Below are 13,921 nucleotides of genomic sequence, written 5' to 3'. Positions count from 1 at the left end.
ATTGCGTAAAAATTTGTAATTTATGTTTCCCAGTGGATAATTCAATCGATTATTATCATTATTATTTGGCTAATATGAGCGTATTATAATTTAATGAAAATTATGATATAGAATTAATGCATAGTAAATGATATTTGGAATTGTAATAGTTTATTAGATTTATAGTTACAAATATATTTGAATTACATAATATAACTAAAGAACTCTAGTAATAGCCAACATTTGTTTGTTCATTTCCTGGATATATTTCAGTTATATTTATTCCTTATATTTATTTAGGTTGTCTTTCCGCTTGGTGCATACATTCTCGTTCAAGATTTTATCCCGTGATATCTCTCCTAATATTTTATAATATTTGTCTGTTTTATAAAAACGGGCTGGCGCACTCATGCATTAACCCAGCCTGAGGAGCTGGTCCAGGCACACTTTTATTTTATTTATTATTTTGAGTCATATTTAAAATTATTCCCGACTAGAATTTTTTCCTGATTTGCCTGAAATATCATAAGGACCTTGTCAAGTTAATATTAGATTTGCTTATTAGGGCAAACCTGACGAGTTTCTTATCAGGACCTCGTCAAGATATTCTAATTAAAAACAAAATTATTTGCCATCGGATCGACCTGACGAGTTCCTTATCAAAACCTCGTCAGGAAATCATTATTCAAAAAACGTTATTTTCCATCGGGTTAACCCGACAAATTCCTTATCATGATCTCGTCAGGATATTCTAATTTAAAAAAAAATTATTTGCCATGGGGTCGACTTGATGAATTCCTTATCAAGACCTCATCAGGACATCGTTATTCAAAAAAAGTTACCAAATCCCTTTAAATATTTTATTTACCGGCTAAAAATTAAACAAAGTACAAATGAATATTTTATCAAAATCACGTCAATCATTGCAGCACGGATTTTCACTTCTTCATCAGTTATTCTTTGACATCATAATGAATATAATATTTACACGTACCAGATCACATATGTGTGTCAGCGCAGTGGATAGCATGAAGGACTTTGAATCGGCCGGACGCAGGTTCGAGTCCAGCAATCATCGGGATTTTTTCATCAATAAAAACCATGTTTACTTCTTCTAATCCAATGTTCTTAATACAATAGATAACATTCCCGATCAACTTAAAATTCTCTTATTTTTTTTTTCGCAATTTAATATTTTTTTTTTTAAAATAATTACTAATAAGGCAACCCTGATAAGGATTTGATGAGGAAATCCTGGTGAGGACCTGATAAAGTAATCCTGATGAGAAGCCGATGAGGATATCTTGGTAAGGATTTGATAAGGCAATCCTGATAAGGGCCTCGTCCTTGTTAGGATAGACTGATCTAAACCTTATTTGAAATAAGGTTAATCTGATAAGGATATCGTCAGGTCCTTATGAAAAATTTTAGTTGGATTATTTAACAATTTTTATTATACGTGGGTGACCATATACGGATTCCGGGTTTTGTTCGCGTCTCCGTCGCGGAAATAAAAACGGTTTGCGTTATAACTATTAGAATTTATTATGAATCCTAACAATTGAATCAGATTTTTTCGAAATGGAATTCTTCAATACTTTTAGGCATTCAGTGATTTATTTACTTTAAAAAAAAAAAAATCCCGTAGTAGTAATACGCAACATGGTACTATTACTTCGTGTATATTCTAGGTTTCTAGTAACATCAACGTTCTCACAAAAGAATACTAAAAGCTTTCGTAACATACTCATAATCCTAAAAGCCCGAAAATTTTTATCATTTCTAATTCAGATAATTAACGACTGGAACTGATTGTTCTTTATGAATTGCAATTTTAAAAGCTTTGGACAAGCAAGCTAAGCCTTTAGTCATTTATTATTTATAATAAATATAAATATACGAATTATTAATTGTTTTTTATTATTATTTTTTTAATGAATGTAATGATGCAAAAATAAAAAAAGACGAATATCAAGACCATGATTTCGGCATTCTTTTCAGTTTTCACATTACTAAAGTAGAAATTACAATTTCGTTATAAATCTATTTAAATATAATAAACCCTGAGTTTTTTTTATTTTATAATAAAATCTACTCATGGGTGTTGAAAAATAAAATTTTTAATTTCTATAAAAAAATTTTTTTACTTCCTAAAATAATGAAAGTTGTTACGATTCTTAATGTATCTAATATGAGCAAGGAAGTGACGCCTCTTGCCTAGTTATTTAACGTTCAAGGGAAGTATCAAAGGGGCCAAAAGTAAAAAACAGATATATACTGATGTCCTCACTAGTTCTTTTTTTAAGTGGGTCCTATTTCTCCCAAATATTTTAGATTTTAAGGGTAAGGTGTTGGGCATCACCCTCAAATATAATGCCACTTTATCTGCATTTTATTACTGTAGGTTATACGCAGTGGCTGAATATAGGCGAAATGTGATCGAAGAAATTGTTTACAAAGAGAGCGAACCAAAAAACAGGGAAGACTTCTCCATCGTATTTTCTGTATCCAAGTCTCGATAGTGTGAGTACGTTTGCGTTAAAATAACCTTATACTCTCTATCGCACTTGCTTTTATTCATGTTTATTTTGTGAATAATGGATTTCAAAACTGGCAACGACACGAAACCCTATAATTTACACCATTAATGCTTGGATTTTTTACCGCGTACATAAATCTATTTTATTCAAATTTACTGTTCTGTGTTTTATGACAAATCTTTTTTCTAATGTGTTTATTCTACTTTTTTTAATTTCCATACTCCTCCATTTGTTGATTAGAGATTTATCTGAAATATGAAAAACTGTTATAAAGATCAATTTGTTCATGAAAAATTTTATTTATCATAAATCATTTTTTTTCTTTTTTTTTTTTAAGCAATAAATATTAATAAATATTTCGCTTAGAAAAATTAAGTAAATAAAAATTCGTTTCATTTTGGCTAGAGTTTTTTTCTACGCGTTTTTATGACTGAGTAAGATTTATTATTATCAAGTTATTTAATACAAAGAAGTTATTACTATCAGAAATAAATCCACTTATCCAAAAAATTAAAAAAACAAAAAAATTTATAAATCTTCAAGTGATTTTTGGAAGACTGTATTTTTGTGAAAAATAGTCACATCAAAAAATTAGAAACAGTATATTGTGTGACAACACAAGTGAAAATATTTGGGCGGAAATAGGCCGAAACAGCTTGATTTGGCCGAAATCACGCCGAAACTATGAAATTTTATTGGAAAAGGCCGAAATTTGGCCGATAGTTGAATCAGCCTGTTTTCAGCTATAGTATCTCTTTTTAAATAAAATCATAGTACTTAAAAAAAATTTTCAGGGAACTCAAAATAGAACACAAAAAATTTTCACGTTGTGGTACTTAAAAATGTATTTCGAAATTTTGAAAAAAATTATGTTTTCAATTTATAAAATGTTCCAGTAGCTCACTAAGTTATAATTTTATACAAGATATAGTGAAAACATTGAATTATTTAATAATTAGAGTGACATAATTTTTATGGGAATAGTTTAGATTTTGGAACAATATAAAATTTTTTTTCCTGGCATCATTAATGTAAGTTATATGACAGTTCGTGGCTGAGTGAAAATATGTTAATAAGCAAAAATGAGAAATCGATTTCTTTAAATAATGCAAACAAAATTTTTCATTATTAATAGATTATAATTTTAAACAGTTATTTCTTGTGAATATATGTAAAGGGAGCTCTTAACTATTTCGTAGTCAATATAAATGCCTAAACATTCCCCATGAAAAAAATTTGTTAAAAAAATATATGTTAAAATATTAAAAAAATATAATTTTCATAAAATAAAAATATATATTGAAAATACATAAAAAATATATGTTAAAAAGCCAACTATTGGCCGATTTAAATCTCGGTATCGAAATATATAAATCTCGTACATATTTTATATATTAAAAATATATCTTAGAATATATAAAAAATACATGTATAAAAATATTTAAAACATACATTTGTAAGTTAACCAACAACATAGAAAAATAAATGTGAAAAGCTTATATAAAAAATATATTTTAATCCAACCAACAACCTAGGTAAAAAAAAAATATGTAAAAAAACATATTTTTTATGTAAACTTTTTATACTTATTTTTCTATGTTGTTGATTAACTTAAAAATTTATTTCTTATATATATATATATATATATATATATATATATATATATATATATATATATATATTTATGAAAGGAGTTTTCTGAAAAAGGACAATAAATAAAGAAACAAATATGTTAATAAACATGTGTAGTATATTGTCAGGTTATATTTTACAAAAATATCATAATAATGGACTTGCCCTGGAGGGTTGATATACCTGCACACACACTCACTCCAAATTCACCAGTTTGAATTTGTGTACACAGGCGTTTACAATGTTTTATGATAATTATTGAATTTTCTTTATTTGCGATTCACAGGTTGAATCTTTTCATACGAACGCACTACACGCTAGGCCGATAGGCTGGCTTTGCTTTCGGGTGATTTAAAATTTGTTCAAGGAATCGACTATTTCCGAACGAGGAATCGAGTACTTAGGCGGTGAAGGTCACGTGAAGGGGTTCGGTCCTATTCATTACATCATTTCGTCGTGAGCTCATATGATTTTTATTCTAGGTATCCAACCTAGGAGTCCTAATGCCTAGACGTAGGACCGTCACGACGAAAGAGTTGAAGAATAAAATTCAAGTCGCGAGGTTGGCGAATTCAGATTTATTTTCCGTAAAAATAAATTTTGGAAATGCCCTCGCAGATATTTAATTTTAAAATAACAAAATCAAATCACGATTATCAATCTAGGACCAGCGATGCCTACGCGTGGAGCATCATGAGAACGAACTTTGAAATCGACTCAGTGAGCCTTACTCGCGGGTTTGAATAGAAACTGCTCCGGCAAGCCTGACTAAATTCTTATCACTATATCGAGAATTTTTTGTTGCTCACTATATAGAATAGTTGGTTCACCTGAAAAATATAATAATATTTACTGTAGCTCTTTAAGGCATTGAATATAATGTTTTTTAAAAATTATTCAATAATTAATTACAATTTACTAAATCATGACGAAACTTGTGGCTACTTGAAATTTTTCTATTAAATTTTTCAAAATCTTCATCATTTTCAAGAGGAAAGTGAAGTGAAAAATCTTCCTTTTCTCCTTCTCCTCCTCTTTCATTTTCTTCTTCTGATTCCTCTTCAAAACTCATATCCTTATCTAGAGGCGAAAAGTATTTGCAATTTTTTTTCAGTGACTTTACTTGACAAGAAAGTTCAATTAATTGTCCGTTGATATTAGAAAATTGTTTACTCATACTTTAAAAAAATGATTTCATCTATTTGAAACGATCTTCTGTAAAAAATGAAAATGTTTATTTTGAATTTATTTGCATACAAATATCTTTTTTCAAATAAAAACAAGTCTTACGTATGGTCATTGATGTTGTTCTTATTTCATTACCGTCATACTGTGACAGAGAGCTGCTACATGTATCCATATTGACATATCCACTGGCAATTAATTTCAGGCGTTGTTCTTTTGATACAGACGTATCAGCGGCATTTTTATCTTCATTTTTTATTATCTCAATAATATTATGATTATCATCTGTTTTAGTGTGTTTGTTATTTTTAGTAATATCAAAACTCAATTTTCTTTTTTTAGATAAAGAGCCAGTACTTGACTTTATTTGTCAATAAAATATTTCAGTATGAACAATGTAAAGTGAAAAAATAAATAATCGGCTTAGATAATCCTAAAATTAAGCGTAGGATAAACGTCACATGACAAATATTACTTCTTTCCTTCTAAATGTAAGAGAAATGAAATGAAGAAAGTGTAAAAAAAAAAAATAATTGAATAAGAAGCGAATAGATCTTGTTTGAAATATTCAGAGCTCTGTAACATTTTAAATTTGTTATTTTCTTTCAAGTTTGCTATCGTCTCACATTCGCCAAGTCAAATATTTCTAAAGCACGAGACCCAAATAAAAAATAAAAAAAAAAATTAAAGCTGGCGTGAATATGTCTCCGTCAGGGACATAAATGATATTTTTACGAGTGGGCAAAAGAGTGTGTCTGTGGTTGGATGCCAAAATGAAAAAATGAATTTTTCGGTCGACGACATGTCCGTCCAGAGAAAGAGACACGCAAAAATGTATTACCAAGAAGTCTGCGGTGTTCCACTATTATGCAGCCTTTTTATTCTCTTATTATATTGTTATTTTCTCTTGGTTATTCAGTTGACGAAAAAAGAAATAGTTTACTGTCTGCATAAAAGCCACTCACAACTCAGCATTTATGATCTGGCCATACAAAAATTTTTATCTTTGATTTTTAATTTCTTTTGTTTTTTTTCCATCTTCATACGTTTGCTATACAGAGTCGAGTAATAGGATGAGCAGCGTATTCTCTTTGAATCGTTTTAATAAAAAAAAATCTGGATATCGGTTAAACCCGCGGGCTAGCTCAAAACGCCACTGTTTCCAATCTCAAGGCGCTTGAAAACATTATTTCCAACACATGTTTGAATTCTATACGCTCGACAATACTTTCATGTACACTCTTGTATACAGAAAAAAAAGATTATTTGAGGTGAAGAATTTACATTCTTCCCAATTTTTTTTTTTTAATCAAGCTCTCATTTTGTTTTTGATTGAAGCAGCGACTAAATTTGCAGTTGGAAGCTAATTTCCTTCTTGAATAAATAACTGTCTCAATCCAAGAATAAAACTATTCAGCTTGAGAAACCTTTGTATTTATTCAGAAACATTTCAGACTTATCTCAAATATTTTTTTTCTTATTGGTTTAAAGTATTTAGATTTTTGATTCCAGTATTTTTTCTTTGGTTTAAAATAATTTAATTTTCGACTCAAGTATTTTTTTCTTGGCTTAAAATAATTTAGTTTTCGGCTCAAGTATTTTTTTTTCTTGGTTTCAAAAAATTTAATTAATGACTCAACTATTTTTTTTCTTGGTTTAAAGCAGTTTGATTCTCGGCCCAAGTATTTTTTTTTTGGTTTTTCAAGAAATAATTTTTCTTGGTTAAAAAAACTATTAAATTCTTTGTACGACTTATTTATCCCTCTGGAGGGTTGAATGTTACTTTTTTACCTTCAGTAAAGAAGGAATATTAATTTTTATGACGTACGATGGAACTTGAACTGCCAACCCTTCAATTGAGAGCAGTTTAAGCCATGTGCTTTAGCCCGCTCGGTCACCACACGCATTTGGAAATAGAAAAATTATTCGTGAAAGGTCAGCAAATAAAATTTTGAATTATTGTAGGTCAGTTAACAAAAATCTCTCTCTTATACTTTTAGTTTTTAGTTTTATATTTTAATTTTAATGTCTTTGGAATAAATACGGGGACATCTGGTCTGCAGTTTCTTTGTCCTTGAAGCAGAATTAAGTTTTATTAATTCTTTGAAGATGAAAGTAATATTCCTCTCAGGGTAATAAAATTGGGTATATTCTTGAGACAGAGGAAATGCAAGCTATAACTTGTACGTAGGCCAAATGTAACTGTAGGATATAAGGACCTAGGATAAGAAATATATTGTAATAAATATTCAGTCTTAACTAGCTCTCTCAGCTGTAAGCACGTATCTTCCGATTGCTCTTTTCAGTTCTAAATAAAATCACACTTAAAATTAATAAAGACATAATTTATTTAAATTTAACTAAATATGATCCTGTAACCTTCCTCATTTTCAACAGGTGATGGGCCCAGAATACGTCTCAAATTTAATAAATTATTCTTCAGTAAAGTTTTAATTTTTAAATTGTAACCAGTGATTGTTTTGAATTTAACGAGCTTGCATACGTGCTGGTGCTTGGTTATTTTTATTAATTCAATGGTAATTAATACAGTATAGTTAAGATATATTAATATTATACAAAACTATTTCTTAAAAAAAAAAAAAATTAAGTGTTTAAATTTGTGAACGGTGATTTGTTAACAACTATTGTTAAGAGAAAAATATAGAAAATTCAAGATTAAAAAGAAACATTTAATCTTTTAATGGTGAAAAATATAATATATGGAAGTTTAGGATTATGAATTTATTAACTGAATTTATAGCAAATAGTGTCATAAAAAAAGCTATTCCAACAGAGCCTGATAGCAAGTGGGATAAATTAAATCGCATCGCTAAATACGTAATTATTGGATATCTTTCCGATTCGTTTTTATGACATGCAGACTCAGCAACTTCAGCAAAAGAAATTATTGATGAATTATATAAAGTCTATGAAAGAAAGAGCGTAGCTAAACAGTTGGTTGTGCGTAAGAACTTACTCAACTTGAAGTTAGTAAGTGATACAAAGTTGAGTAAACATTTCATGATATTGAATTCTCTTATTTCCGAAATGGCTGCAGCGGGTGCAAAAATGACTGAAGTTGATAAAGTCGCTCATCTACTGATGACTCTTCCACCCACTTATAACGGAATCATTACTGCAATTGATTGAAACACTATCAGGAGATAACATCACACTTAATTTCATGAAAACACGTCTTCTGGGTCACGAAGTGAAGTTAATAAATGAAAACCGAGACACAAGTAGTAAAATACTTCATATTGAAAATAAAGTCAATGAAGTTAAACGTCAAGATTTAGAAGTTCAGAAATATTGTAAAAATTACCGAAGTAAAGTGAAGCCAAAGTTCGATAATACGAAAGTGAATGTTCGGTGCGATCACTGTGGTAGAAAAGAACATTATAAGAATGAATGTCGTTTCTTGGAGAAAAAAATAAAGAGTAAATTTAACCAAGAAAAGCTGAAATCTGTCCAGTGTTTTAACTGTACCTCAGATAGAAAAAAAAGGTTTTGCATTTATGACTGGTAGCATTTACCTTATAGAAAATCAATATAAAATCTCGTTTCTATTGGATTCTGGAGTTTCTGACCGCCTCATCAATCGAGAGAACATGGCAGGTATGTTCTCAGACCTAAAGACTCCAATGAAGATTTCTGTCGCCAAGAATGGGGTGATTATTACAGCATCCAAGACAGGAGCCATTTTTGTGACAAGTAATTTGGGAATTCAAGGTCGCATAGAAAATGTACTGTACATCCCTGATGTATCGTATAATCTATTATCAGTATCGAGGATACAGCAGGCTGGGTATACCATCACATTCTGCAAGACTGATGTGGAAATACGTCATCATAGAAAAGTCGTGATGACTGGTAAGGTGATAAACAACCTATTTATTTTGAATTTTACTATAAGTAAAAATTTGATTAATTCAATAAATCAGCATCAACGATTGGGCCCCATAGGTAAAAAAAAAATTTGGAAAATCCAAAAGTGCACGACTCATAATCCTCATTTATTATTATGAAATAATAAAATTAAAACATGAAAAATAATATAAAAGTGTTTTATAAATAGGTAAAATTTAACCAAAACAGTTGCTTAGTTAGAAGCTATTAGTTAAGCCCGATATAAGTTTAGACTTAACATCTACAGTGTAAACTCTATATAGCGACACTAAAGGGACTGTGCACTTTATGGCGTTATAGAGAGTTATCGTTAAATGGAGAAAAGAAACACCAGAATTAGAAAAAGAAAAAGTTTATTTCCGACTATTGTTAGTAGTTATGTGCATAAAAAAGAATGTTATTTGAACGCTATTGCGTATAGTCTGTTATTTTTGTCTGACGTCTTTTGCTGCACCAGTAATTTTGTTGTATTTTTTTACTTATTTTACTCATATCTAGCAATATTGAGGCATCTTGATTATAAAGGAAGTATTTTTCCAATAATTTAGCTGCTTCCAGAGCTTCTTCAATGCTCAGCGGAGGCTCAGGCTCATCCATCTCATCTTCTTCATCGCCTTGTTCTTGATCCTCAGTTTTTCTCACTGAATTCGAAATTTCTTCGTCTGCGAGTGAAGCCGTTGTAAGCAGGCGGTCGTCTACTGCGATGTAGGTTTCAAGATTTACCGTATTTCCTGCCATGTTGAACTGTTGAATCCACTCGGTTAATGGAAGGTCGTCGACGCTTTCAACCTCAGGTTCTGTTTTCACCTCATCACTCGTAGAATTGGTACAAAGTCCAGCATGTCGAAAAGAGTGCTGTATAGTTGTGGGTGTCACTTCTTCCCAGGCTTTAGATAAAAAATTTACTGCATGCAGCATACTAACAGAAGTTTTACCCTCAGATTCGACTAGCTCCATCAATAATTTCCTTCTGTGGTGATCCTTGAGGCTTTTAATTACACTCTGGTCCATTGGCTGTAAGACACTAGTCGTATTTGGAGGAAGAAATGCCAACTCTATGTTTTGAAGGTTTGATATAAACGGGTGGGCCGGGCAGTTGTCAACAAGAAGTAAAATTTTTCGTCCCTTTAATTCTGCATCCCACTTTCCCACTTCTTCTTCAAAAAGTTGACTGGTCATCCAAGCTGATTTATTAGCTTTATACGTCACTGGCAATTTTTTAATGTTCTTAAAACAGCGCGGATTTTTCGATTTGCCTATTATTAGTAGCTTATTTTTTTCTGTGCCATCCATATCAGCAGCCACAAGCATCGTAATACGTTCCTTGGAAAGCTTTCCTCCCACACACTTTTTCCCTTTAAATTTCAGAGTTTTATCTGGAGTCAACTTATAGAAAATTCCTGCTTCATCAGCATTGAAAATGTCACTTGGGGCGTATTTTTCTATGAATTTTGACCACACTCTGTTAATCCAATCATGAGTCACATTTGTATCAACACTTCGTGCTTCCCCACTTATTTTACCATAGTTGATATGATGACGCTGCTTGAATTTTCCGAGCCATCCTTCTGATGCTTTGAAAGAAGTTAAACCAAGTTCATCAGCAAAATTCTCCGCCTTAGCTTTCACGAGCGGCCCCGAGATAGGCATATTATTCTGGCGCTGTCGGTGAAACCATGATAGTACAGCTTGATCCAAATCTTCGTTTATAGGTTTCTTTAATTTTTTGGAAGATTTTCCCTCGCCCTCAGCGTGAAGGATTTTTTCTTTGTTTTTCCATATTGGAGACACGGTAGAGCGACTAAATCCAAAGCGTTTGCTAACATCCCTTATCTTCTCTCCCGTTTCTATTGCGCGTATCAGTAAAACTTTTTCGTCAATACACAGTGATTTTCTTTTATTAGCTATGTTTACAGTTTGAAAGTTTGTGAGCAACTAAGAATATGATAAGGTATAGATAATCCATGACTCCTACATATGAGTCATGGCCAACAACAGTCTACACGTACAAGCAATCCCAATTTGTAAACAAAAGAACGAATTTCTTAGAAAGTTCGGTATGCATGATGCCGACAGTCGAGTTTATTGCGGGCTAGGTTAATAAAGCGACAATAGATCGTACACAGCTGCGCAGTTTTTACTAATTTTAGCAACTTAAAAGATACTTTTTGTTACTCAATTGTTGTCGTTATCGAGAGTGGGTGTCATGCTATGTAGAGTGGAACATTGTATGAAAGACAAGCTAAACCAACCAAAGCCAATTTATTTCGACGCTTAAGGGAGTTTGTCGTTAAATAGAGTGACGTTACATGGAGTTTACACTGTATATACAATTTTCTTTCATTAAATTTTTTTTTTTAATTATATTCGTATTTTTATTATAATTATAAGAAAACTTGATTAAAATATCTCGATTTATAACAAAAAAAATATATCCAAATAAAAAAAAAAAAAAATAAAAAAAAAAGAATTAAATTGAAAAAAGAAAATTCAGGCTTACCAATTAGTAATAATACAAAAAAAAAAACAGCTGTACTAGAAAGCTGACGAAACATGCGAAGCATGTATTATTGGTAAACAAGTCCGACTATCAATTAACAAAGTTAAAAGTAAAGCTTATATAGAACGACTGTTATTTAACATACATTCTAATGTATGTGGTCCAATTACGCCTTCTGCGATAAATAATCAAAATTATTTTGTATTGTTCGTCGATGAGTTTACATATTATTGTGCAACATATTGAATTAAAACTAAATCGGATGTATTTGAGATGTTTAAAGACTATGTAGCTAAGAGTGAAGCACGGTTTAATTTAAAAATAGTCAATTTACATTGTGATAATGGTAGGGAGTACTCATCAAACGAAATGATAGATTATTGTGTACAGAAAGTTATGAGTTATCGTCTCACTGTTCCACGAACTCCACAGTTAAATGATGTCTCTGAGAGAATGGTCAGGACGATCACAGAGAAAGCGCGACCAATGATAGCTGGTGCAAAATTTGATAAAGTATTTTGGGGTGATGCAGTTTTAACTGCAACCTATCTAATTAATTTAACACCAACAAAATCATTGAAAGCAACAAAAACACCATCTGAAATGTGGCATAATAAAAGGTTACAAAGCAAGTACCTTAAAGTGTTTGGTTCAACTGTGTACATACACAAGAAAACTCACAGAAATAAATTTAATAAAAAATCATTAAAAGGAATTCTGGCAGGTCTCACCATCTTCCGATTGCTCTTTTCAGTTTTAAATAAAATCACAGTTAAAATTAATTAAGACATAATTTATTTAGATTAAACTAAATACGATCCTGTAACCTTCCTCATTTCCAACTAAAATTACCAAAATCATCGTTATTTTTACCTTCAGGTAACTCTGAATCTAACCAAAAAAAAATTGAGTGATACTCATAAAGAAGAAAATGTATCTTTCGAGCTGGATTCGCCTATACATATATCTGTTCAAAAAATTGATGATACACCAGAAATTCTAACAATTACCAGACATTATGAACTTTCAATCATCACCTAATATGATTCTTAATTAAAAAACTGGAAAACTGGTACCAGACTTTTCAGGATCAATTGAAAGTTCGATCGAAGATTATGACACTGGAATACCGCTTATTAACATGCTTTTAGATGAAAAAACAAACTTATTCGTTAAAGATTCTGATAAGTCGTGGTCTTCACAAGAGATACAATTCCCTTATAATTTCTTTAAAAACGTGAAAAGTGCAAGTACTGAGTCAAACGAAAAAAATTCTCATCAATCTAAAAAAGTGGTCTAAAACTAAAGTTCAGTGTTATTATCAAGAAGATGAGCTCGAAAAAATCAAGGAATCGTTAATGATTGAGAAAGAAGTAGAGCTAAAAAAAATCGGGAAACAGGTCAGTCATATTATAGTGTTAGTAAAAAAAACGACAGTCATAATAAATTTGTGCTAAGAAATTATAGAAAAATCAAACCAGCCTGTAATTCTACAAAATGCAAAACGAGCGTTAATAAAAAATGCAATGAAATTACAGACAATGTAAGAAAAATTTTTTTTTACTCTGTTTGGAATGATTAGTCCTGGGACCAGAGGCGATAATATGTTATTTCTTTGGTACGTAAAGAAACAATCTTTCGAACTGAGGATAAATCTGAATCGAGATGGAATTTTAGCTTCAAGTATCATTTACTCATAAATAATAAAAGGTTGCCAGTATGTAAAAACATGTTCTTGAATACTTTGGGTGTTTGTGAATGGCAAGTACTGAATTGGATAAAAAGAAGCAATGATACGGGTATTATAAAAAAGTCAAAACCAAAAAATTCACGGAAAAATTATAAACTCGATCAGTTTAAAAAAGCTCATGTAAACAAGTATCTAACCGATTTACCAAAACTTGAGTCTCATTATTGCAGGAAGGATAGTGCAAAACTTTATTTAGAAAATACATATTGGTCAGCTCAAGATGTTTATAGAGATTTTTTAAAGTATGCAAACGATCAAAAAATTCTTAAAAATCAGATAAAAAGTTACGAATTTTTACGAAAAGGAACGAAATAAATGAACATTGATATTTATTTTCCAAAATTTAGTTATAAACTACGAACACAACTTTAATCGTAAATAACTTTTAAAAGAATGATTTTATCGAACAAATCAAAGAGTCCTGTT

The 13,921-nt window shown here is 30.7% G+C and overlaps 1 protein-coding gene across 1 annotated transcript; it reads right to left on the bottom strand.

The window, feature by feature from the left end:
* Positions 1-9,653: 9,653 nt before the first annotated feature.
* On the bottom strand, positions 9,654-10,895 carry LOC103576467 (tigger transposable element-derived protein 4-like). The gene has a single exon (XM_014442302.2). It carries the CDS (start codon positions 10,893-10,895, stop codon positions 9,654-9,656), a length of 1,242 nt encoding a protein of 413 aa, XP_014297788.2.
* Between the last annotated feature and the right edge of the window lie 3,026 nt (positions 10,896-13,921).

This window comes from Microplitis demolitor, chromosome 1, assembly GCF_026212275.2.
Source record: "Microplitis demolitor isolate Queensland-Clemson2020A chromosome 1, iyMicDemo2.1a, whole genome shotgun sequence".
NCBI lineage: Eukaryota > Metazoa > Arthropoda > Insecta > Hymenoptera > Braconidae > Microplitis > Microplitis demolitor.
Note: the sequence above shows the minus strand (reverse complement) of the source record. Positions and strands in the feature narration are given on the sequence as shown.